This window comes from Melanostigma gelatinosum (genome assembly GCF_949748355.1).
Source record: "Melanostigma gelatinosum genome assembly, chromosome: 10".
In the NCBI taxonomy this organism is placed as follows: domain Eukaryota; kingdom Metazoa; phylum Chordata; class Actinopteri; order Perciformes; family Zoarcidae; genus Melanostigma; species Melanostigma gelatinosum.
The window spans coordinates 6037937-6061289 of NC_136643.1; the positions used below are offsets into that span (position 1 = coordinate 6037937).

At 40.1% G+C, this 23353-nt stretch overlaps 1 protein-coding gene across 1 annotated transcript in view; it reads right to left on the reverse strand.

The window, feature by feature from the left end:
• itprid2 (ITPR interacting domain containing 2) overlaps positions 1-23353 on the reverse strand; it is a 52482-nt gene that overhangs the window by 26884 nt on the left and 2245 nt on the right. The window contains exons 2-8 of the mRNA XM_079277037.1: positions 11710-11841; positions 10846-11010; positions 9275-9317; positions 7517-7566; positions 7206-7259; positions 985-1024; positions 793-888 (exon numbers count right to left, since the gene is read on the reverse strand). Coding sequence (XP_079133163.1) covers positions 793-888; positions 985-1024; positions 7206-7259; positions 7517-7566; positions 9275-9317; positions 10846-11010; positions 11710-11752 — 491 coding nt within the window. The 5' untranslated portion in view covers positions 11753-11841. The remainder of the gene's footprint in view (positions 1-792; positions 889-984; positions 1025-7205; positions 7260-7516; positions 7567-9274; positions 9318-10845; positions 11011-11709; positions 11842-23353) is intronic.

Sequence of the window (23353 nt, forward strand, 5' to 3'; positions counted from 1 at the left end):
GTGTCTGGTGACACCAGGGGTGAATATCCGGATAGAATTAGAATAATACTTAAACACGTGCTCTTTGGTGGATTATGCGTTTGCCGAATCATAAGAGATGATTTGACAGATTCAGAAAATAACTTTATTGGTACATTTGGTCAGTAATTAGAGCCACATTGTTATTTTCCTTTTTTTATTTTTATGGAATTCTGCAGATACAGCCTTCTGGTTAGTGCTAAATCCCGGATCCCGTGGTTTATTTTTTTAACCTCCCGCTTCCTGGAGAGTTGTGTACCCGCGGGAATCCAATTCCAATGTAGCCGTCCTGCCCATACCAATATTTGAGAGTTCAAAAAAATCCAATGACACATCGAGAGATTTTTTCAAGGACGCATAACACAAATAAATATTTTTCAACTTCAAATACAAGGTGTTTCCCGTGACTCCTTCACAATAAAAGCCACTGCATGTTTTGCCAGTTGAATGCTTTTAATGTGAACGAACAGTAGGATTGTAGTTGGGTTGTAAATACACTTCGTGGATACTACTGAAAAAAAAAGAAGCTGAACAAAATAATATAATTTAAAAAAATCATCGTCATTATTTTTACTGTCTTTAATCACGTTGTGTCCTATTAGGTTTCATCCTGGGTCTACATGCCTGTGCCTCTTTTGGTTGAGTTCTCTGTAGTACCATTTATTTGGCTCAAAGTCTAACAACAGCCCTCTGTGTCTCGACCCCTCTCTACTTGCATAACTTCCCGCAGAAACCTCCGTGAGTCTGACTGAAGACTGAGGACGGTGAACTGACCTGGACACAGTGCTGCTCTTCCCTGATCCTGTGGAGTTCATACTTCGTGCCCTCTCTTTATACTGACTCCTCTTCTGATCCGCCGCAAGACCAAAACTACACATCAACATACACACAGGAGCATTAGCACACATACACTGAGTTATCTACTTCATTTACTGAATGTTAAGAATAAAAATAAAGTGAACTCACCAGGATTCGGTTTTACTGTTCCTGGACTGAAGATGGTTGGCTGCAGAGAAGATTACTCATATATCAACAAAAACAACATACCATATATCAGTCTGCGACGACTGATTCCCACCATTGTAAAAGAGACGTCTGGAAAACAGTTGACAGGATCTCTAGCTGTAAAAATGGCCAATTATTACTCTTGGTGTTATATATTTTCAAGCCATGGGGGTTTAATCTTTGTCAAATTTGACCAAAGCCCAGAAAAGTCTTTTAATTTTCTGAATTACTTCACTGCTGAACAGTTCCCATGTTTTCATTGGTTCATTGGCCCAAATGGGACAGAGGCATGATGGGACAAACACAAATTCAGTGGGCCGCATAGCCTCGGAAGCAAACCTGATACAGGACAAGTTTGTTGTCAGCATCAGTTATTAATGCGGTCCAACAATGGGTTACGCGTTTTCAAGAGCATGGTCCAGTCCCACAAAGATAGACTTAGCTGTTTCTAGGACTTAGATAAATTCACCTGTGTAGTTTTTGATTAGCTTAAGGACTAATTTACTGTGTAGCGAAACATTTCTTGGCATATGTGGCAGAGCAGCTCTGTAGCACAGATTTTTGAAAGTTTACACTCCAGCTAGCCAAGCAACCGTGACCAGAAATAGCATTACATTGGTTATACATTGAGTATGCTGACTTTTTGCCTGGGACATGCCACTGTAGCTTCAGTCTTTTAGCATATCATGTATGCAAGTGCACATTTAAGACACTTTTGTCTGCTGAAATAACAATAAAAAATGCAGAGACTGCGTTTTCAACTCACTCAGGGAGCGAAAGTTAGCTTCATTAGCTAGCTCACTTTAACATGTAAAAACTTGCCAGCGACAGTTCTCATTTCAGTGAGCATAATCAACAGTTGTGTTGTGACAAGCTGTGTTGGTCCACGTCGGTCTGAAATCAAGGACCCATTGTTTTAAAAAATGTTAAATCTGCTTCAGTTCTGACGAAATAATGTTGAAGCAGATTCCCTTTCATACTGTCAGTGAATGTCATCACCAACTGCAGGTGTGACTGCTTTCTCTTTCATTTCAAAAGAACATGTTGGGACATGTCGTCCTGTCAATGTCTTTATCTGAATGGCTCCCTCTTTTTCTTTCCACTTAGTTTCAGCTGAATTTCCTCTTCTTCCTTTGAATCCACAGTATTTTCCTCTGGTTTAAAGGAGCACAACGCAACAAAAACTAGCCTTCCTAGTGTAATTCACCGACTCACTTCCATCCAATCCACCCGGAATCCTTTAATGAACTAATTCACTTCCATGCTATTCACACGGTAACCCTTTAATCTTCTCCCAGCCTGTCACGATAATGTTTGACATCATTAGAGCCCATTAGGATGGGTTCATACATGACAATCCAAAGTATTCTGCACCACTAAAGCTACTTCTGATGTATGTCATTCTCAACATGATTAGGGTACTTAATGACAACATGAGCTGAGATTTAGGCTGATGACAAGAAGTAGCCGGACCCACTCAACTAAATAGGTTTTCAACAAATACTAAACCATCATCGAAAAATGGTACCATTACCTTTTCATCCTAATGTAACATCCACATAAACACAAAGCTCAAATGGAGGAAGGTTGTGGTGTGTGAAGATAAGACATGATGCAAAATTTAGAGGCCGCAGGAATGGAGAGAAACTCAAACTCTGTCTTGGTGGCATTAACCAAGGAGACATTTTAAGTCACACCCTACTCCAAATGCCTCAACATTAGTATGATATGAAATAATAGATTTGATGAATTAATATTAGTTATTGTACCTTTTTGTCTGTTTGAATATATTTTACGCAATAAAACGTTTTTCTATTTGGTAAATGTTGCTATATGACACACAACATTCTACATTGATGTGTAAAAATGTACAAAAAGGGGGATAATTCATGTTTTTATTATATCGATGGATCACATGACTACTTGTATGATAAGGTAGAGCCAGGCGACAACCTCCACACCAACGCAGAAGTGCCTTAAACTTGCATTCTCTCTACTGACCATCAGGGGTCGACTCCTCTAGTTGCAAAAATAACTCTGATTATATAGAAGTCTATGAGAAAATGACGACTTCTCACTTGATTTATTACCTCAGTAAACATTGTAAACATGAGTTAATGTTCTCAATCTCTAGTTTCAAGCCTTCTTCAATACATCATGATGTTCATTTAGTAAATTATGGTCTATTTAGAGTCAAATACACCATACAGCAGAGTATGCTTTAGCGCATGGCTACCTTGTGATTGACAGATCGCTATCTGAGCCAAATACGGCGTCTCTATGACGGCATTCACTCCTCAGCAGTCCAAATATGGACACTTCCGTTCAGTGGTTGCAATGGCGACGGACAAAATGCAGAACTTGAGGCTTCAAAACTGCAGTCCACAAACCAATGGATGACGACTACGTCCACTTCTTAGACAGTCTATGGGTAGAGCTGAACCCGCAGAACATTTACACCAACTCTTCACTTCCCCACAGCTCAAGAACACTTCATAGCATGTCAGCTCATTGCTTTGGTTTCACGGCCCGAAACTTAACTACTTTGGATCCCTCTCACCTCTCTCGTGAAACTGTAGAAACCAACTGTACACTACTACATTGTACAAACTGCAGACAAACAAAGTTAGCAAGTAGCTGTTAAATACACTGGAGCAGGGGTCTCAAACTCCCGGCCCGCGGGCCGAATCCGGCCCGCCACGTCATTTTATGTGGCCCGCGAATCCAACAACAACAACAAAAAAAAAAAAGTTTAAAAAGAAAGAAGAAAAATTAGTTTTTAAAGTTAGACTTGATAATAAAAATATCCCCATAGTCGAAATTATGAGATAGAAAGTCGAAGTTATGAGATAGAAAGTCATAATGATGAGATACTTAAACATAGAAGCAGCTCTTTGGCTGGTTACTGTACATTTGACGTGGAAATATATTGTGAGTACATTGAAGACTACTTTAAACGTGGCTTTAAAACACATGAAATACTTCATGTGGGATTGTGCAAACGCACCCTTGAAAGGATTTTAAGCATTGAACAAAGTTATTGTAATAACTTGTTTGATATTTGTCTTTGATATTTTCATTAATAGTTTGATCTTTGATAGAGTAATGTGGGTTTCTTAACCCTAAATTAAAAGGATTTAAGTTATAATAACAGAAATGTGCTTAAATATATGTTTACATTTATATAACTGCATGTACAATATTTTTACACTTGAATAAACAATCAAATGCAAAGACAGTTATTTATCAATATGTTAGGAGTAGTTACATTTACACAGTTTTACATTTACAACCGGCCCTTTGTGGGCGACCATGATGCTGATCTGGCCCGGAGTGAAAATGAGTTTGAGACCCCTGCACTGGAGCATTTAGCAGCTTTAGAGAGATATTTCCTGCAGGAGTTTGTAGAAACCATAAAAGTGATTGAAAATTAAAAGTTTGTCAGTTCTCTGGCTAATGAGCTCCCAGATCTGAGTGCAAAGACACTTAGTCAACAGTCACTCGTCTGTTGGTTACAGTGGTGTTACAGTCAACTGATCACCTTATGTCAATTCAAGAATCTCCCGGTTAAACTTTGATTCATATAACATTTTATCTGATCAACTTCAGAGTTGAAAATCAGGATCTTCAGTACATGTAAGTAGAGTGGATTACAGTAGGCCACAGCTGTTAATTGAGCCAACAATGGGTGATTGAACAATTGTACTGTAGTTATTTTAGTCTCCAGCTACTCACTAAATTGAAGAGTAAACCAATTCAATAAACGTGACGAAAAGTCAACCAAATGCAGAAGACAAAGCTTTCTAACAGTGATTGCACTTTGCCTACACGATAGAAAAAATGTTGTGCAATACCAAACAAACCTTTCATGAGAAGAACTTGGGAGGGGTGTTCTAATGCTAGCAGGAAATGAACTCGCAAAAAACTCAGCCAGGTTTGGGAAACCCAGAGGCTGAACAAGGTGTCTCCGATCAAGTCTATACAAACTGGCCTCTCAGCATCAACTCATTAGCACCTATTCAGCCCCAGATTCCACCAGCTGTCCCTTCACTCTCTCTCACACACACACACACACACACACACACACACACACACACACACACACACACACACACACACACACACACACACACACACACACACACACACACACACACACACACACACACACACACACACACACACACGCCAGTGCTGGGTGGTTCAACACAAAGTCATTAAAGTCTATTCAATTCACAAACTCAATAACACAAACACTGTCTCGCTGTCAGAACCATTACTGATGTATTCACAGCAGTTCAGAGAAATTATGACACACACACACTGAGAAGACAGGCAATCATGCATGCAGCACTTCCACACCTTTGTGATTGTTAAGTTTTCCTTTCGTAAAAAAACAGGTCTCACACTGTGTTCTGTTGACACTACTATGTTTGTCAGACATCTTCATTTATACACATGTGATCAAGCAGCATTATCATTATACACAGGATTTTTGCACAACACACAAATGGTCATAATACTAACAAAGCCTATAATTAGTTAATTGTTAGCTCAGACAACTCATAATTATAATGCAGATTTGATTTTAAGCCTAACAAGTAGGGGTGTAATGGTTCACAAAATTCACGGTTGGGTTCGGTACGATACAGTGGAGCCACGGTTCGGTACGTTTCGGTACAGTAGAAAACTATAAATGCCAGAGAAATGTACTTGATTTTAAAATATATTTATTCATTACAACTGACATCATAAAGTTATTCTTTGACTTTGAACAATGATGGAACTATACCTGAGTGACCCATCTTCTGGGGTGTCTTCTTAGCAACACATAAGCATCAAAAACAAAAACTGCTCCTTAATGTTATGTAGTATTGTTACTTACATCTTGCTTACATCTTGTATTGTTACTTACATCTTGCAAAAGAGATTTTTTTATTTTTTTTTTCAAACGTATTCGGGTCGTCATGCATACCGAACCGTGAGCCTCGTACCAAACGGTTCAATATGAATACGCGTACCGTTACACCCCTACTAACAAGACAAAAGTGGTGGGGAAGCACAGGGGGACTTTGTTTTGCCTCCAGGGCCGAAGATGATCCTCACTTTGGAGACCTACAGCATTTATTCATGGTCACATTGAAGCCTACACTGTACATCTATAAGCGAAGCAACTTTACTGTTAATTTCTTCCATGTTCAACCGACGACTAACCACACACTTGATCAACCCACACCATTCTACTTTTATAACATATGCAAAGTGTCTACACTCTCCAAATACTCTGCTACTTCTTCAATGTTGTTACTTCATCACTCACTCCGACCAGTGGTGCAACTCCATCACTGAGGAAGCTATCCTGCCCTAACTCATGAGTTAGCAGACGTACTGAGCCACGTTGAGAAGCCATACGCTATTGCTATTCTTTTGTATATTGCACACTTTTCTATACACTGCACTGAATCTGTGAATGTTTCACGGAACCATTGATATCTTCTTTTGCATAAAACAATACCATTATCTTTGCACTACACTCATTTCCACTATTAGCGTAAGTTTTTTTTTTTACTTTAACTTGCATATCCTGTATTGTATAATGACAATAAAACGGAACCTTACTCACTTTTCACATTAAAATTTCATTGTACCATAGCACATTAGCCCTACTTAAGAAAATCAACAACTAAACAGGTGAATTGTTGATGTTTTGTAACATCTAAGTCTATCTTTTTGAAACTGGACTCTGTTGAGGCCATGGTTGGACCGCATTAACAACGGATAGTGACAACCAACTTGTCCTGAATCACACTCAACATGTGAACTCACTCTTCCTGTCGGATAAAATCCACCGTCAATGTATCTTAACACCATGTAGTGTTTTATTATTTATCTATGGAGATAAAGGGGTTGTTGGGGTAGTAATAAATGATCAAATCTGTTGCCCTCTGTTTCAGTCACACTTTTGTATTTTCATTACAGTTTTGGTTAGTTTATGCAGTTAATGATCGAATCAGGGCTTTCTCATTTAAGGACTCCAATAATTGACATTTTTCAAAATGTCAAAGCCTTTCTTAAGTTGGTGGTGTTAGTTCAAATACAGAATTAGAACATGGGGGGAAACTGTGAACAATGAGCACTAATCTGTAATCTTGGTTGTATTGTGAGTTTTTCTCTGTACTGACCTTCAGCTCCGAGTGAAAGGTCATCTTCAAAGCTGCAGCCGTTCTTCAGCGCTCCTACTCTCACACACACACACACACACACACACAATGTACACACAAAGTCGTAAAGTTGTGAAATACCTTAAGTAACACCTACATAGTAACATAGGGTGAGAGACATTTCATTATCAATTCTGACATGAAACATGAACCAAAACCAAATTCCAGCTAAGTGATGGCTGGTTTCAAGTATTTAGTTCCCCTTAAGTGTCCTAACAGGTTTGGGTCCTCACAACATAATATATAAACAACACACATAAAATGTGGATTACCTCTGCTGGGAGAAGCACTCTGATCATCTAGAGAGGCTGCTAGGGGAGTCCTGGACAAGACACAAAGACACAGAGAGTTATATATCAACCCAAAACATAAATTGACCATGAAAAGCATGAACAGACTGTGAGTGTTATGCTTATATAGAAAATATTTGATGCCGGTGTGTTTCAATGCTCACTATTTTACTGATACATTTGGCTACTTTAAAATACCTGTAGGCGCAGTCCAAACAGGCTAGACCCGCGAACAACAAATCAAAACCTGTGAGTCCACGTGAAGTACTGACCTATGCTAACTATCACAATGTTAAGTGTGCTGAGGGATAACGGCCCCACACTACCAGTCAGACTAAGATGAACTTTGCCAATACGAAAACTATCTCCCAGTCAGGTGACGGCCAAGTATCCCAGCCCTAACTGCAGGTCAGGCGAAGGAAAAGGGACCCCCAAGCTGACCGCCTGTCAGGCAAAGGTAAACCATCCCAACATTAGCTGCCTGTCAGGTGAAATTGAACACAACTGCATGTCAGGCTAAGTCTAAGTAACACCGGCTATCTACCTGTCCAGTCAAGGCTAAGGAACACAGGCTTGCTGCCTTTCGGGCTAAGGCTCACTATCCCAGGCTAACTCCTGGTCAGACCAGGCTACCTATTGTAGTCCACTATTGACCAGGCAAGACTAATTATCCCAGGCTGTTTTTTGGTACCCATTCCAGGTATCCTACTGACCAGACTAGTTGTCCCAGGTTAACTAGCTGACAGCTCAGGCGAGTTGACAGTGGCAGTAAGCTGTCAGGTCTGAGCTTCTGTCTGCAGCCGAGCGCTGGGAACACTGAGCGGTTACACAACCTGCCACTCTTATCAATGGGACAAAACTGCCACCATTTAACGCACACAAACACACACACACGGTTGTGCAACAGTGCGCAGCCGCAGTGTTTGTTACTCCGCCTACTTTCCTCCGGCAGCCATGTTGGCATCAAGCCCCTGCCCTGCAGCTGTTGCTATAGTAACCTGTGATTTTGCTTCTGCTGTTCATGTTACCACGGTGACGTTACAGAGGACACGTCAGAGCGCTGTAGAGTCACAGGGTCGTGAGTGACAGCAGCGAGCACAGTGTGTGTTTGTGATAACAGTATTGACACAGCAGGAGAAACCCTCCTCTGTTTACTCTGCTGTCTTTTTTCTGCCTCTTTCTATCCTCTGTCAGCTTCTTCCTGCTTCTGGCCCTCTTTCTTCGCCTGAACCGCTCTATGTGCCCTATCTCTGGGCGTTGGTCTGCTCCCTTTGTGTGTGTATGTGTGTGTGCGTGTGTGTGCTGTATGACTAAGTTGTTGGCAGTGTGGTTTGACGTCAGCAGCCGATAGATAAGACTGCTACTAAACACACACACCAGGAAAACATATCTATGTCATATCTATTTCAGCAAGAAAACCAGTTTGCCACTCAACCAGTCAGCCATATACCATATGTTTCATAGTTTAGTAAATTAAATACTAAGTCTGTTTACTGCACATTCCTACTGATCATTTTCAAATCATCCATCGCTTTTGTGATTGATCTTCCCAATCAGTCACTGGTTTCAGTTCATTTCTAAGAAAATCAACTGGCAGTAACTGACGGCATTCAACATTTCTCAGCTTTATTTAAGTTATCAAGTGCAGATTGATCTGACAAGTCACACATGACATGTGGCAAACAGGACATAAACAACTTTGGTATGGTCCTTTAATCAGGCGGTGAATGGATACTATACCTGCATTCAATCAGCCAGCTGGTGATGTTGTTGGGAACTCGCCCTGCCATAGAGACAGAAGAGCATGTTAAAGGTAGCAGATGCTGTGTGACACAGTGATTACAACATGCTATAAAAGCATTAAAGCGGTGCCAGACTTTGGGATATAACTCAACATCTCAGCTGAATATTATCTGTGTGGCTGCAGCTATTCATTATCATTCAATCTATCACCAATCAACCAATATCTTATTATGTAAACATCCTATTACATCTATAACTGTTTGGTTGAGGGCCCCAGACCCAGGGTACCTACCTTACCTAACGGTTAAGTCTAGCCCTGGTGGTTTTTCCTGAACCGGAGTGCATTTTGCCGGTGTTTCAGACCGTGAGTAGCTGCTTCTTGGGTGTGTAATGCAACTACTGTATGTCATGGCAGGCGTATTGCTGAGAAGAAAGCGCAGTGTCGAGTGTGAAGGTGTTTGTATGAGTGGCTCATGAGAAAGCTGCATTCACCACAGGCCAAGAATTCGGCCCGTTCTGAACAGGCCCATTTTGAACGGACACCGCGCTTGTTTTTGTAAAGCTGGAACAAGTGAATGTTTGGCATTTTTGCACGGTGACTGACAAACAATTGATTGTCAAAGTCCAAGTATCCAAAAGTATTTCATAATTAAAGAAATAAATCATCTTAGGCCAGTAGTTCTGTGAGGATGTCCTTCGCTGTACTTTGAGTTAAATGCTAACGTCAACATGCTCACAATGACAATGCACACATGCTGATGTTAGCAGGTGTACCGTTTACCGTGTTACCGTGATCACATAATTAGCACAGGACACAAAGTACAGCTGAGGCTGTTGAAAAAGCTCATTAGGTTTACAGGTACAAAGTATCGTTAAATGGAAAGTTGTGGAAGTCATTTTACTTGAGGGGGCAAGAAGCTCTTACAAATTTCATCCATCGAATATTTGTGGCGACAAAATCTTCAAACCTGTACGAAAATTCACGACGCTCCATCCAATAGTTTTTGAGATATCTTAGTCTGGACCAATCAACCAAACTCTAGCATGGCTAAAAGCAAAGGGTGAGAATTCATGTATTTCAGTTCAAGGGATGAATTTATGGAAAAGTTGGAATGAGGAACTGAATATAGTGAGCATGATTCACGTCGGTCGTTTATTGCAAAAAGGATAGGCATGATAAACTACAGCGTCAGCCTTTTCAGTCTGTAGAAAATCTTGTGTGGTTTCTACTTTATTAAAATTGTTGTAAAGAGTCGTACCACAACGTTACACACATGAATGGAAATAAGAATATTGTCTTTAATTTACCTTAAATGCATTCTGGCTTTCTGTTCTGTAATTTCTTGTTGCTTATCAGATGAAATATACGGCGATACTGACATAGCTTAGATGATTTCAAATTGTTTGATAATTTGCTCTATTTAGCACTGACTTTAGCACTCAGCCGTGGTGGTTGCAAAAAATGAAATCTTCTCAGCAAATATAGCTTTTGCTTTATAAGAATACAGTTAACATTTAAGTTAACATATCCCCAATAACAAGATTGTGACAGTTGAGCTCAGTCCAACCTGGTTCTTCGGAGGGTCTTTGTTCTACCCCGTCCGTCTGGTTCTGTTGGGGCTCCTGGGGGCCACAGCTCCCAGCTCCTGATTCTTGCCAGGTGGAGTCTTTGCTCTGGGCCCAGGCCCGACGCCGCAGAAAGGCTAAGCTGCAGTTTGACTGCACTCTGGGATCTGAGGAGCAATCAAGCACACAATTTGTCAGTCAGCATAACTACTATTAAGTCATCAATCAGGTTTGGCAGACTCAACCTGACAAACAGAAACAACAACTGATTCAATACAAACACAGCAGCTGAGTCAAGCGGAGCGATCACATGCAACCATGCCCTGCATATATACAGTAGGCCACCGAGAGAGCTATTATCCTGTTTATCCGTTACTTTTAGCTAACCATTCTAACCATTTATCACTTTCTTTTCAGCTAATAATTTTAAATGTAAATAACAATGTAATATTACATTGAATCCAATATATTCAAAGACTCACTGTGGTAATGTAAATCTGCCATCTGAGGTTCAGTTTTGATAAACTTTGACACATCAAGCAATACCCATCCATCAAATCCAGTGAAAAACAGCCTCAATTGTCTGTTACTTTTAGCTATTTATTCCCACTGTTTATCCGTTACTTACGCTAGCGTTATTTATTCCCACTGTTTATCCGTTACTTACGCTAGCGTTATTTATTCCCACTGTTTATCAGTTACTTTAAGCAAGCATTATTTATTCCCACTATTTATCCGTTACTTACGCTAGCGTTATTTATTCCCACTGTTTATCAGTTACTTTAAGCTAGCACGAAAAACAATCATCGGCTTCCCACGCTGCAATGATACAACGTCAAAGTTTGCTTTGATGTAAGATGACTCACCTGGAGCAATGTTGGTGTCCATTCCCAGAGGTCCACTCTCCATCTCTACCTGTGTCTGTGTGTGCCTGGTCGAGGTCAGTCAGTCAGAGGAGACTGAGGACTCTACAGCAACATTAGCAGCAGGTAAAACACCTGGAGAGAGAGAGACAGAGGCAGAGAGACAGAGAGACAGACAAATACAGAGAGAGAATTCATCTAATTTATTAGTTCATCTAACAAAAACAGTACACAAATATACATTGCTGTAAATGTGGCAGAGTAAGTCAAAAGGCTATTTCCGTCTGTAGACCCTGGACAGATGTTACAAAGTCACACAAAAAAATTATAAATCATAACATTTAAGTTACTGAAATAGTTTATAAGAATGCCGAACAATAATAAAAAGAGAAAATATTTATTTTCGTAAAAAAATAAACATCGAACAAAAAGTTCGGAAATTAGTGTTTGGTAGATTATTTCTCTGTTCTAACAATGATTCTTGGCAATAAACGTTATACCGTTGGAAAGCCTGTTTAGTCACCTTTCAAACGGTGCCCTATTTGTAAGGAACATGCATTTGTAGGATGAGCAGCACAGCAGAGTATGTGGGTTGCGCCCATGAAAAATGTGCCAAATCTTCTCTGCCAATGCCAACCAGCTTATTCTGCTGTTGCTATTGACTCTTGTTTGGTCTTGTTTGGTGGATTGGATGATTGAAGTATATCAGTAACAAGGAAGAAACAAGACATATTGGCAATTTTACAATTTATTCATTTGACAAACAGGAGCCTCGGTAGCGTGTGGAAGAACCATACACAGCCACAACCCTACGATCCAACTTCCTTTGACAGAATCTGGACTCATTGCTGAACATAACGTTCCTCCACATGTTCAGGTTCCAGTGCAGGTGTTGCCGACACCAGCGCAAACGGGCCTGACGGTCAATAGCAACAGCATTGGCAGAGAAGATTTGGCAAATTTTTCATGGGCACAACCCACATACTCAGCTGTGCTGCTCATCCCAGAAATGCATGTTCCTTACAAATGGGGCACCGTTTAAAAGGTAACTAAACAGGCTTTCCAACGGTATAAAATCCATTGCCAAGAAGCCTATGTTACAACAGAGAAATAATCTACCAAACACTAATTTCCGAACTTTTTGTTCGATGTTTATAATATATATTTAAAAAGAAATCACATAATTATACTACATTGCTACATACCAATGAGCATATACAACACAGAAGCACATAATACATGGCATGCAAGCAATAAAATGGGCAATATTACAACTAATAGAAACATAAAAATAGGACATTGTGCAGCATTATTAAGTACTAATTACAACATGCAGAGACATTAAAAGCTACACATATAGTACCTCAAATACATAAATCACTCTGGCACAATAAAACATCAGCTGACAAAGCTAAACACTGATTAATGAATTTCTTAAAATGAGCTTGAAATAAATAGTCGAGTATAATATTAATGATGACAGCTGAGATTACACACACACACACACACGCACACACACACACACACGTAAAAATAATCCTAACCCTTTGGGAAAAAAATGATGAATCAAACCTAGAAGACAATCACTGGTAGAAAGCGATGCAATTACTTAAGTTTAGAGCTACTTGCCAAATTGTTGGTGATATGTTCACTTTTTCATAAAAGCATTAACACTTGTTTTGAGAATGTGTTAAACCCAAACAAACAAAGAAAGAAAAGAAACAGGTTTGTTGAAAGAACATTGGGTCTGCCAGTGGAAACAACTTGTTCGGTAGTTGACATTAACACAAGGTTCCGGGCCAGAAAGGGAAAGAGCTCCTTTTTTGTTTTCATCCACTCTCAGGACACATTGTTCAATCCACTCTTGTTCTTGTTCTATCATCTCACCCCCAACAAACAGATCAGATTGCCCCTTATGTGCATGAAGAGGCAGATGCAAAGATACAACTCCATAATTTGGATGCTGATGCTGCTGCAAAAAGGCTTTAAATCAACCTGTGCACTGTGGACACAGATGTTGTGGTCCTAGCCAAAGCACATGTGTCAGAGTTGTGGATGGTATTTGGGACTGGAGGTCCAGCTGCAGTCTGAGCTGAAGGAGTTTCTGGTGAACCTACATGGTTTTATCTGATTTCGGGCAGAATCTGACCCGGTGGTGGCGATGACAAGCATCAAGAATAACTCCATAGAAGTAGCTTATCTTGGTCTTGTTTACTGATGTAGGTCATATAGAGTCATCAGTATTAAACTGTTTCATAACCTGTTAAAAGTTCCTCACACGTAAGTAACATTTAGAGATCTTGTACATTGTGGTTCCTAAAGTGAGGACTCTTTTAGGTGGTGAAAGGTTTTTTTCAGTTACTCATCTCTCACATGTTCAGCTGTCGAAGTGTCTATCAACGCACTAATAGGGAGTTTTCCGAACAGTTACCACGCAATGACAACTATAACTTGACAAAAAAATAAAGGAGAGTATATGTTGACTTTGATGCGTCATCTGTCTGAAACAAGCTTCAAGTCTCTGCAAGTTGGTTTAGCAGAGGTCAATGTAAACACGACCACAGTCAGCAGTAACCCGGGGTGCCTGACAAATACACGTTCCATTAAAGCAGCAGGATTTATCTCTAAGAAGAAAAAATATGATTTTTAGCCCTGTAAATAATGATTATTTTCATTATCTAGAGTGCTTTAAGATTAATGTATTAACAATTTATTCTATAAAAAAGCAGAGAATGCCAAAAAGAAGCTCTAAGCTTTCGAGGGGACATTTTCAAATGTGTTGTCTGGTTCTATGTCTGATTGTTAATATTCTACTAATTGACAATTTCATTTTTAAACCTTTCAGCACGAGCTGTTTTAGTTGAGGTGCTTATGAAAATCTGCTGCATAACTTTAAACATAATCAAATCAATCAAAAGCCAATCTGTTAGTAGCAGCTGTTTAAATCTATTGGCAACAACTCCCTCAGCTCAGTCTGACAGGTGAGAGGTGTCAGCCGACCGTTGATACAAACGGGAACCACCAGACCACAGCTTACTACTGAGGAAGTATGAAACAGAAACGTAATAAGAGGGACTTTGGCTGTGTGGTTGCTGATAATAGCCAACACGGGGATACAGTCACAAAGTTAATTATTTAAAAAACAAAACTCAAGATTACATAATTAGGCTGAGAGGACTAGAACACAGAGTGTCCATTTGACTGGAGTAGAAGGATGAGGGGGAAAAAAGAGGAACATGCAGCCAACTTTGAAAGACAACGTGTGAAACAGGAAACAAGTGTTTAGGGTGACTAACAGAACGACTTCCTGTCCGAGATACAGAAAGGGAGAGGGATGGGAGGGATCTATCTATTTTTAGATTCCTCTCATAAATGCAAAACAAACTGGAATGTCAGAAAACAAACAACAACAAACACAGGGACAGTGTGCAGAGAGCGAGTCCTCTGCAGCCACCACGACCCTCTGTCTCACCCTCACGAACCTCCGTCTCACCCTCACGACCCCCCGTCTCACCCTCACGACCCTCCGTCTCACCCTCTGTCTCACCCTCACGACCCTCTGTCTCATCCTCACGACCCTCTGTCTCATCCTCACGACCCTCCGTCTCACCCTCTGTCTCACCTCTCAGGCCTCTGCAGTCATCCTTCACCCTCACATCTGTCTTCACAGGAACACTCCTGGAGGCTTAAGGAGGCTACCAAGGGTCCGTCGTGTCCTTCTCTAAGAGAACAGCGGCTGTGTTTGGTTTGGATTCTGAGGGTTAGTAAAGGATTCAGGTTTAGTGGAGAAAGCTTCAGGTTGGTTAGCTTGATTGGTATATTTAATTTACTATCACTATGGATGTTAACCATTAACCAACAGCAAGAATTTAGACAGATTGATGCGATCAGTTAAAACCCTTTTTTCCACCTTAAGGTCTGCCCATTGCCAGCTTTGGGGCTAGTCCGTCAGAAAAATCAGCTCATCCTCACTATTTAGAAACCGTCATGTTTGCTGAAAAACCTATTACTGCCTATAATTATAATCTATCAATTATTGAAACAGTTACAGATTTATTTGTTGCGTCTCTGGGAATGTTTTTTTTTGGCATTGTACATTTCGTTGACTTTATGGTAACGTTACATAAGAGACCCCGCTGCAGGCGATTGTTATTTATGTACACTAGTTACGTAGTTACAGCTGTGACTTTACACAGTCACGTTGTTGTGGTAACACAAAGCGTGATCTTTTTTCTAACCGCAACGACCTTTGACCTAAAATCATCTAATCAACTGTTATGATTGATTTATTGTTATAGTCACGCGTCAAGCGAAAACACCGAACATTTCATGGTTCAAGCCTCTCAAATGTGAAGATTTGCTGCTTTTGTTTTTATTAATTTGAATCAATGTAATTTATATTCTAATAGTCTGACTTGGAGGTTTGGTTGTTGGTTGGATAAAACAAACATTGTGACGGTGTGAATTTATGCTCCTGGTTTCTTCTCTGTTTTCAATCCATCGATTAACCGAGAATATAATCAGCAGATTAATCCATGAAGATAATAATCATTAGTTGTAGTTCTATATAAAATAGTTTTAAAAATTTGCTCCACCATAACCAACTATAACTGTAAAATCTGTCTTTTATATTGAAGCTTGAGCAGTATAAATGTTACATAATAGTACAAGTGTCAGACCATTAATACTGTTCTCATTACACATACTTTTACTTCAGTAACATTTTCAATGCAGGCCTTTTACAACAGTGTTTTTTAAGAATGTTATCGTTATGGTATTAGTACATTTACTGAGGACCTGGATCACTTCCTCCACCACGAGCACTCTTGCAAAGAGAAGAATATCAAACGGTGAGGATGTTCAGCCTCTCTCTGTTTGACATGACGGTAAATCAAACGTCTGAGAGAAGATGACCCACTGACACAAACCAGACTCAGAGAGGTCACGACTCCTGTGAGCTGAACACAGCAGACACTCGTCAGACTTCATCTCAGTGACGCTGATCAAACGGACTGCAGCAGAGTGGAAGTGGGGACACGGAGTCGGCTTATATTTCTGCTACAGTAAACTGCAGGATGTCACCCTGGAAGTTCAAAGAGAAGCGGAAAAAAGGCTCTACTTATATCCTCATGTGCAGCGTGCAGTCATGCAGTCGACAATTACATTCACTCCAGCACTGTTCCATGCTTCGTTATACCTCTTCTCCACTACATTTCAGAGGGAAACACTGCAGCAACATTTTTGTATCCTTCATATCTACTTCTTAGTGTGAGGTTTGCTCGTACGAATGCTTCAACTCAGATGATTCAACTCGCGGTTAAAGGCTTGTTTCAGAATGATTAACGCCACCTGTTCACCAGGAGGACAGAAAAAATATTTCGCTAATGGATAAATTGTTGGAATCATGTTGGAAAAGCAAAAATAAAAATTCAGTTTTGATTTGGTTCCAGCATCCTCATATGGGACGATTTGAAGCTTTTCTTTGTGACCACTCCTCTATGATCGTAAATTGAGTTAATTCAATTCTTTAAGGAATTTAAACTTGATCAGCTTGGAACAATAATTGACATTTCTGATATTTGACAATTTTCTGACATTTCTTTTAGACTAGACAACTTATGAAGGAAATAATCCACAGATCGCTGTACTTTTTACTCCAATACATTCATCTGACTTTTATACATACTAGTTATTCTTTCCATAAAGAACCATGATAGAATAGCACTATACTACTAATCTACCCAATACTATACAAAGTACGTACAATTCCCCATTGATGAACTACAACATCAAAATGCTCTTTGGTGATAAAAACACAACAAAAGACTGTTAACATGACACTGTGAAAGGAGCCCTTCTGAGTATATGTAGCTGATCATACTTCTGTACTTCCACTGAGGTAACATTTTGTATTCATGACGTGTACTTGTAATGGTGTATTTTTAGACTGTGTAATTCTACTTCTACTGCAGTAAAGGATCTGTGTAACATTACTGTACAACCGCGAGTGAACTGAGTTTCTGTTTTTGTTGTTCCAACAACTCCAACAGAGTGACACCTCTTCTCTCTTAAGACGATCAGCTGATCCCATCATGTCAACTTTTGGGGAGTGGCAGCATTTGGCCGGTTAAACTTTAAATTATCGTTTTGAGAGTTTCCAATCAGAGCCTTTGGTATTTGGATCGAGGTGTGCCATATTGTTTATTAAACATGCTGCTGATATGTTGATATACTTAACAATGTATTCTTAAGTTCTTTATTATCTCGTTTTCAGGTTGAAGATTATCGGAGGATTGAGTCAGACTGGATATCAATAGCAAACGCTTTTGTTCTGACCTGCTTACACATCATGTAATAACCAAAAGGTCTAGACTATTTAGAACTAGAAAATGCATTTCCTGCTGAAAATGCTTTGGAATGCTGAAAGCTGAAATGAATCTCAAAAACATTGCTGAAAATAGATATCCAATTTTTAAAAAATTGCAAAAAGCTTAATAATTCAAAAAGTTGAAAGATTACAAATATGAAGTTATATCACACCTCTCCTGAAAGATCTGAACATTTTGATATTCGAACGGTTTCTGTCGCTTAAAAGAATTCCAGCGGTAGTGATATTTGTTGTAGTAGTAGTAGAAGTTGTAGTAGAAGTATTATTAGCAGTATAAGTATTAGTAGCATTTGAATAAGTACTAGTTGTAGCAGTAGTGATATTTGTAGTAGCAGTAGAAGTGGTTGTCGAACTATTAGTAATTAGAAGAAGTAGTAGTAGTATCAGTAAGGCAAGGCAAGTTTATTTGTATAGCACATTTCAACAACAAGGTAATTTAAAGTGCTTTACATAAAACCATTAATAGCATCAAAACATAAGACAAATGAAAAGAGAAATTTAAAAACAATTAAAGAAACAGTGTAAGAAATAAAATTCAGTAGTAAAAAGTAAAGGAGATTTAAAACATACATTGAAACAATAATTGATGTCTCCCTGAGACATTAGCTGCACGCAATCAACCATACACTGCCGCAATTCTGCAATTACTCGCACACAAACCACGTCTGGAAAAGATCTCTGCCGATCTGCGTTTTATAGTGTACGCCTTGCACAAACTCGGTCCCGGAGGAAATGGCGATATATTGTGCAGTCCTTTTAAAACCATTAAAAGCATCAAAACATAAGGCAAAAGAAAAGGAGATTTAACAGCAATTATGAACAGTGTAAGAAATAAAATACAGTAGTAAAATGCAGAAATGCAGGAAATTGATTAATATATTAATTGAATGTGGTTCAATTAAAGGCAGCAGCAAACAGAAAAGTCTTCAATCTTGCTTTAAATGAGCTGAGGGTCTCAGCAGACCTGCAGCTTTCTGGGACTTTGTTCCAGATATGTGGAGCAGAAAAACTGAACGCTGCTTCTCCATGTTTAGTTCTGACTCTGGGAACAGAAAGTAGACCGGTCCCAGACGACCTAAGGGGTCGGGATGGTTCATAAGGTAGCAGCAGATCAGAGATGTATTTTGGCCCTAAACCATTCAGTGCTTTGTAAACCAACAGTAGGACTTTAAAGTCAATTCTTTGTTGGACAGGAAGCCAGTGCAAAGACATCAGAACTGGGGTGATATGATCCACCCTCCTGGTCTTAGTGAGGACTCGAGCTGCAGCATTCTGAATCAGCTGCAGCTTTCTGACAGACTTTTTACAGAGACCTGTAAACACACCGTTACAGTAGTCCAGTCTGCTGAAGATAAAAGCGTGGACAAGTTTTTCCAAATCCTGTTGAGACATAAATCCTCTAATCCTTGATATATTCTTCAGGTGATAGTAGGCTGATTTTGTAATTGTCTTGATATGGCTGTTCAGGTTGAGGTCTGAATCCATAACTACACCTAGATTTCTGGCTTGGTTTGTGGGTTTTAACATCAGTGACTGAAGCTGAGCGGTGATTTTCAATTGTTCGTCCTTGGTGCTAAAAACAATTACTTCTGTTTTATCTTTGTTTAATTGAAGAAAATTCTGCCACATCCAGTTGTTGATTTGTTCAATGCAGTTACCCAGCCCTTGTATGGGATTATAGTCCCCTGGTGACATAGTTATGTAGATTTGTGTGTCGTCTGCATAATTATGATAACACACTTTGTTGCTTTCCATAATCTGAGCTCGTGGAAGCATGTAGATGTTGAACAGAAGAGGCCCCAGTATTGAACCTTGGGGAACACCACATGTCATTTTAGTCAGCTCTGATGTGTAATCAGCTACAGACACAAAGTATTCTCGGCTCTTCAAGTAGGATTCAAACCAGTTAAGTGTTGTGCCAGAGAGTCCCACCCAGATTTCTAGCCTTTCTAGGAGTATGGCATGGTCGACTGTGTCGAATGCAGCACTGAGATCCAGTAACACTAAGACTGAACTTCTGCCATTGTCTATGTTTCAGTGGATGTCGTTGAAAACCTTAACAAGAGCAGTTTCAGTACTGTGGTGCTGTCGAAAGCCTGACTGGAAAACATCAAAGCAGTTATTTATGGCCAAGAAGTTGGTCAGCTGTTGGAAAACCGCTTTTTCAATTATTTTACTTAAAAATGGGAGGTTTGATATTGGCCTATAATTTTTCATTGTTGCGGAGTCTAAACTAGCCTTCTTTAGGAGTCCCACCCAGATTTTTAGTCTTTCTAGGAGTATGGCATGGTTGACCGTGTCGAATACAGCACTGAGATCCAGTAACACTAATGCTGCGTTCACACCGGTCGCGTTGATTTTTTGACGCACTGCAAAAAAGCGTCCAACGCACTGCACAATCGCGTCCAACGCGCCGCCGGTCGTGTTCACACCAGACGCCGCAAAATCTCGTAGCGCCGGAGAGGGGGCGTGGTTTATCGTCCTGGAAGCCGTTCACATGGCCGCCATTTATTTCCGCTGTCAACCGTGAAAGGAATAAGGACGTGTTTGTACGTGTTTCGTACGTGTTGTGGAAGTCCCTCAAACATCGGAATGCCAAACGCCGTCATGTCTGGTTCATAATATTGTTCAGAGGAGCTCCGTGGATTGTATCGAGCTGTATTCACTGTCTAGCAAGCCACCGGTCGCTGTTTACTACAGCTGTAGGAACACAACATAAAGTGATTTGGCTGTGATTCAACGGCAATAAACCGACAAAAAGGGACTCCGAAATAACTACATAATGATGCCGATTTGCACTTGTCTTCTCCAACAAAAAGGGACTCCGAAATAACTACGTAATGATGCCGATTTGTACTTGTCTTCTCCGACAAAAAGGGACTCCGAAATAACTACGTAATGATGCCGCTGATTTGTAGGTTACTTGTCTTCTCAATGGAGCTCTGATGGATCGGTGCTAGGCTATGCTAACATCGTAGCAGCTCCACCAGCACTCAATAACGTCACGTAGACGTAAATACGGCAGCGTCTATTCATTGTTTGTACCGTATGGTTTACACACACACATGCATACACATAGTTTGGTCCGGTCTCTGTTGATATGAGGTATCGTAGAGCTCTGGGTGAACACAGACGGCTACAGGATTTATTTCCTGATTCAACAACGGCAGGAAGCCAGTGATGACAGGGGGAGCAACTCAACGCTGATAGGCTATCGCGCCACAGCGTCACGCGATTATGTCGCTGAAGTTGAAAAATTTCAACTCGCGCGTTGGCGATTTTGCGGCGTCCAACGCGTCCACCGCACTGCAATAACGCGTCCAACGCGCCATCGCAAAATCGCGGCGCGCCAGTCTCATCGCGTCTGTGCATAGACTTTGTATGTAATCTCGACGCGCGTCAAAAAATCAACGCGACCGGTGTGAACACGTTGAAAACCTTAACAAGAGCAGTTTCAGTACTGTGGTGCTGTCAAAAGCCTGACTGGAAAACATCAAAGCAGTTATTTACGGCCAAGAAGTTGGTCAGCTGTTGGAAAACCGCTTTCTCAATTATTTTACTTAATAATGGGAGGTTTGATATTGGCCTATAATTTTTCATCGTTGCGGAGTCTAAACTAGCCTTCTTTAAGAGTGGTTTGATGACTGCAGTTTTTAGGGCTCGTGGGAAGACACCTGAGAGAAGGGATGTGTTTACAATTTGTAAGAGATCAGTGCTCATGCAGTTTGAAATATTTTTGAAAAAGTGTGTTGGTAGAATATCCAAGCAGCAGGAGGATGACTTCAGATGTTGTATAATGTCTTCTAGACTTCTACGGTCGATTGAATGAAATTGTGTCATGATATTTGAATGGATGTTATTCAGAGATCGGGACAACACATATCCTGTGGTTTGTGTGGAGGCACTGACTGCTTGTCTAATTTTCTGAATTTTGTCAGTAAAAAAGGAGGCAAATTGATTGCATGCCCAGGTGGATTGGAGCTCAGCAGCTACCGACACTGGAGGGTTTGTTAGCCTGTCGACGGTAGCAAATAAGGCGCGTGTATTGTTCTTGTTTTTGGTTATGATGTCAGAGAAGAATGACTGCCTTGTATTTCTAAGTTCCAAATTATAATTGCGAAGTGTCTCTTTATAGATGTCACAGTGAACCTGGAGATTAGTTTTTCGCCACCTGTGCTCAGCTTTCCGACACTCTCGTTTCTCCATTTTGACCAACGTAGCATTTCTCCAAGGAGATCTTTGCTTACCCGAGACAACCTTCACAACCTTCACTTTTTTTCAAAAACATCTTTCACAGAACACTGTACCCCATTTCTATATCTTTCCCCCCTCCTCCACCCCCCCTCCCCACACACACCATTTTTAAATAAAAGCCCCACAAAATGAATCCTAACTGAAATGCTTGTGATGAGCCTGTCATTTAATAACCGGTTTGTGTTTATCGAACATCATGATTCTGTCTCCTCTCCCCTTCTCCCCCACCCCCCACACCCCATTTCAAAATAAAAGCCCCAGAGAGTGAATTCTAACTGAACTGCTTGTGATGAAGCCTGTCATTTAATAACCTCTGTTTGTGTCAAACATGATGATTATGTCTCCTCTCCCCCTCCCTCCCCCACCCAGCCCCACCCTTTCCAAATAAAAGCCCCATGGATTAACTGTATTTAAACGTTTAGCTCAAAATTTGGCTTTTTGTTGAAATAATGAATGCTCTTACTAATACTGCGACAACTACTACTACTGCTAATATTTCTAGTATTACCACTACAACTTTTGCTGTTGCTACTATTACTACTACTGCTACTGCTATTACTGCTACCATAAATATTATTACTACCACTACTGCTATTACTACCACTACCACTACTATTATTACTGATACCACAACTGCTAATACTGCTATTCCTGCTACTACCAGTACTAATAACCAGTACTAATACTACTACAGCTATTAGTACGACTGCTGATACTATGACTTCTACTACTTCTTCTAATTACAAATACTTCGACAACAACTTCTACTACTACTGCTACTACAAATATCACTACTGCTACAACTAGTACTTATTCAAATGCTACTCATACTTATACTGCAAATAATACTTCTACTACTACTACAACAAATATCACTACTGCTGGAATTCTTTTAAGCTACAGAAACTGTTCGAATATCAAAATGTTCAGCTCTTTCAGGAGAGGGGTGATATAACTTCATATTTGTAATCTTTCAACTTTTTGAATTATTCAGCTTTTTGCAAT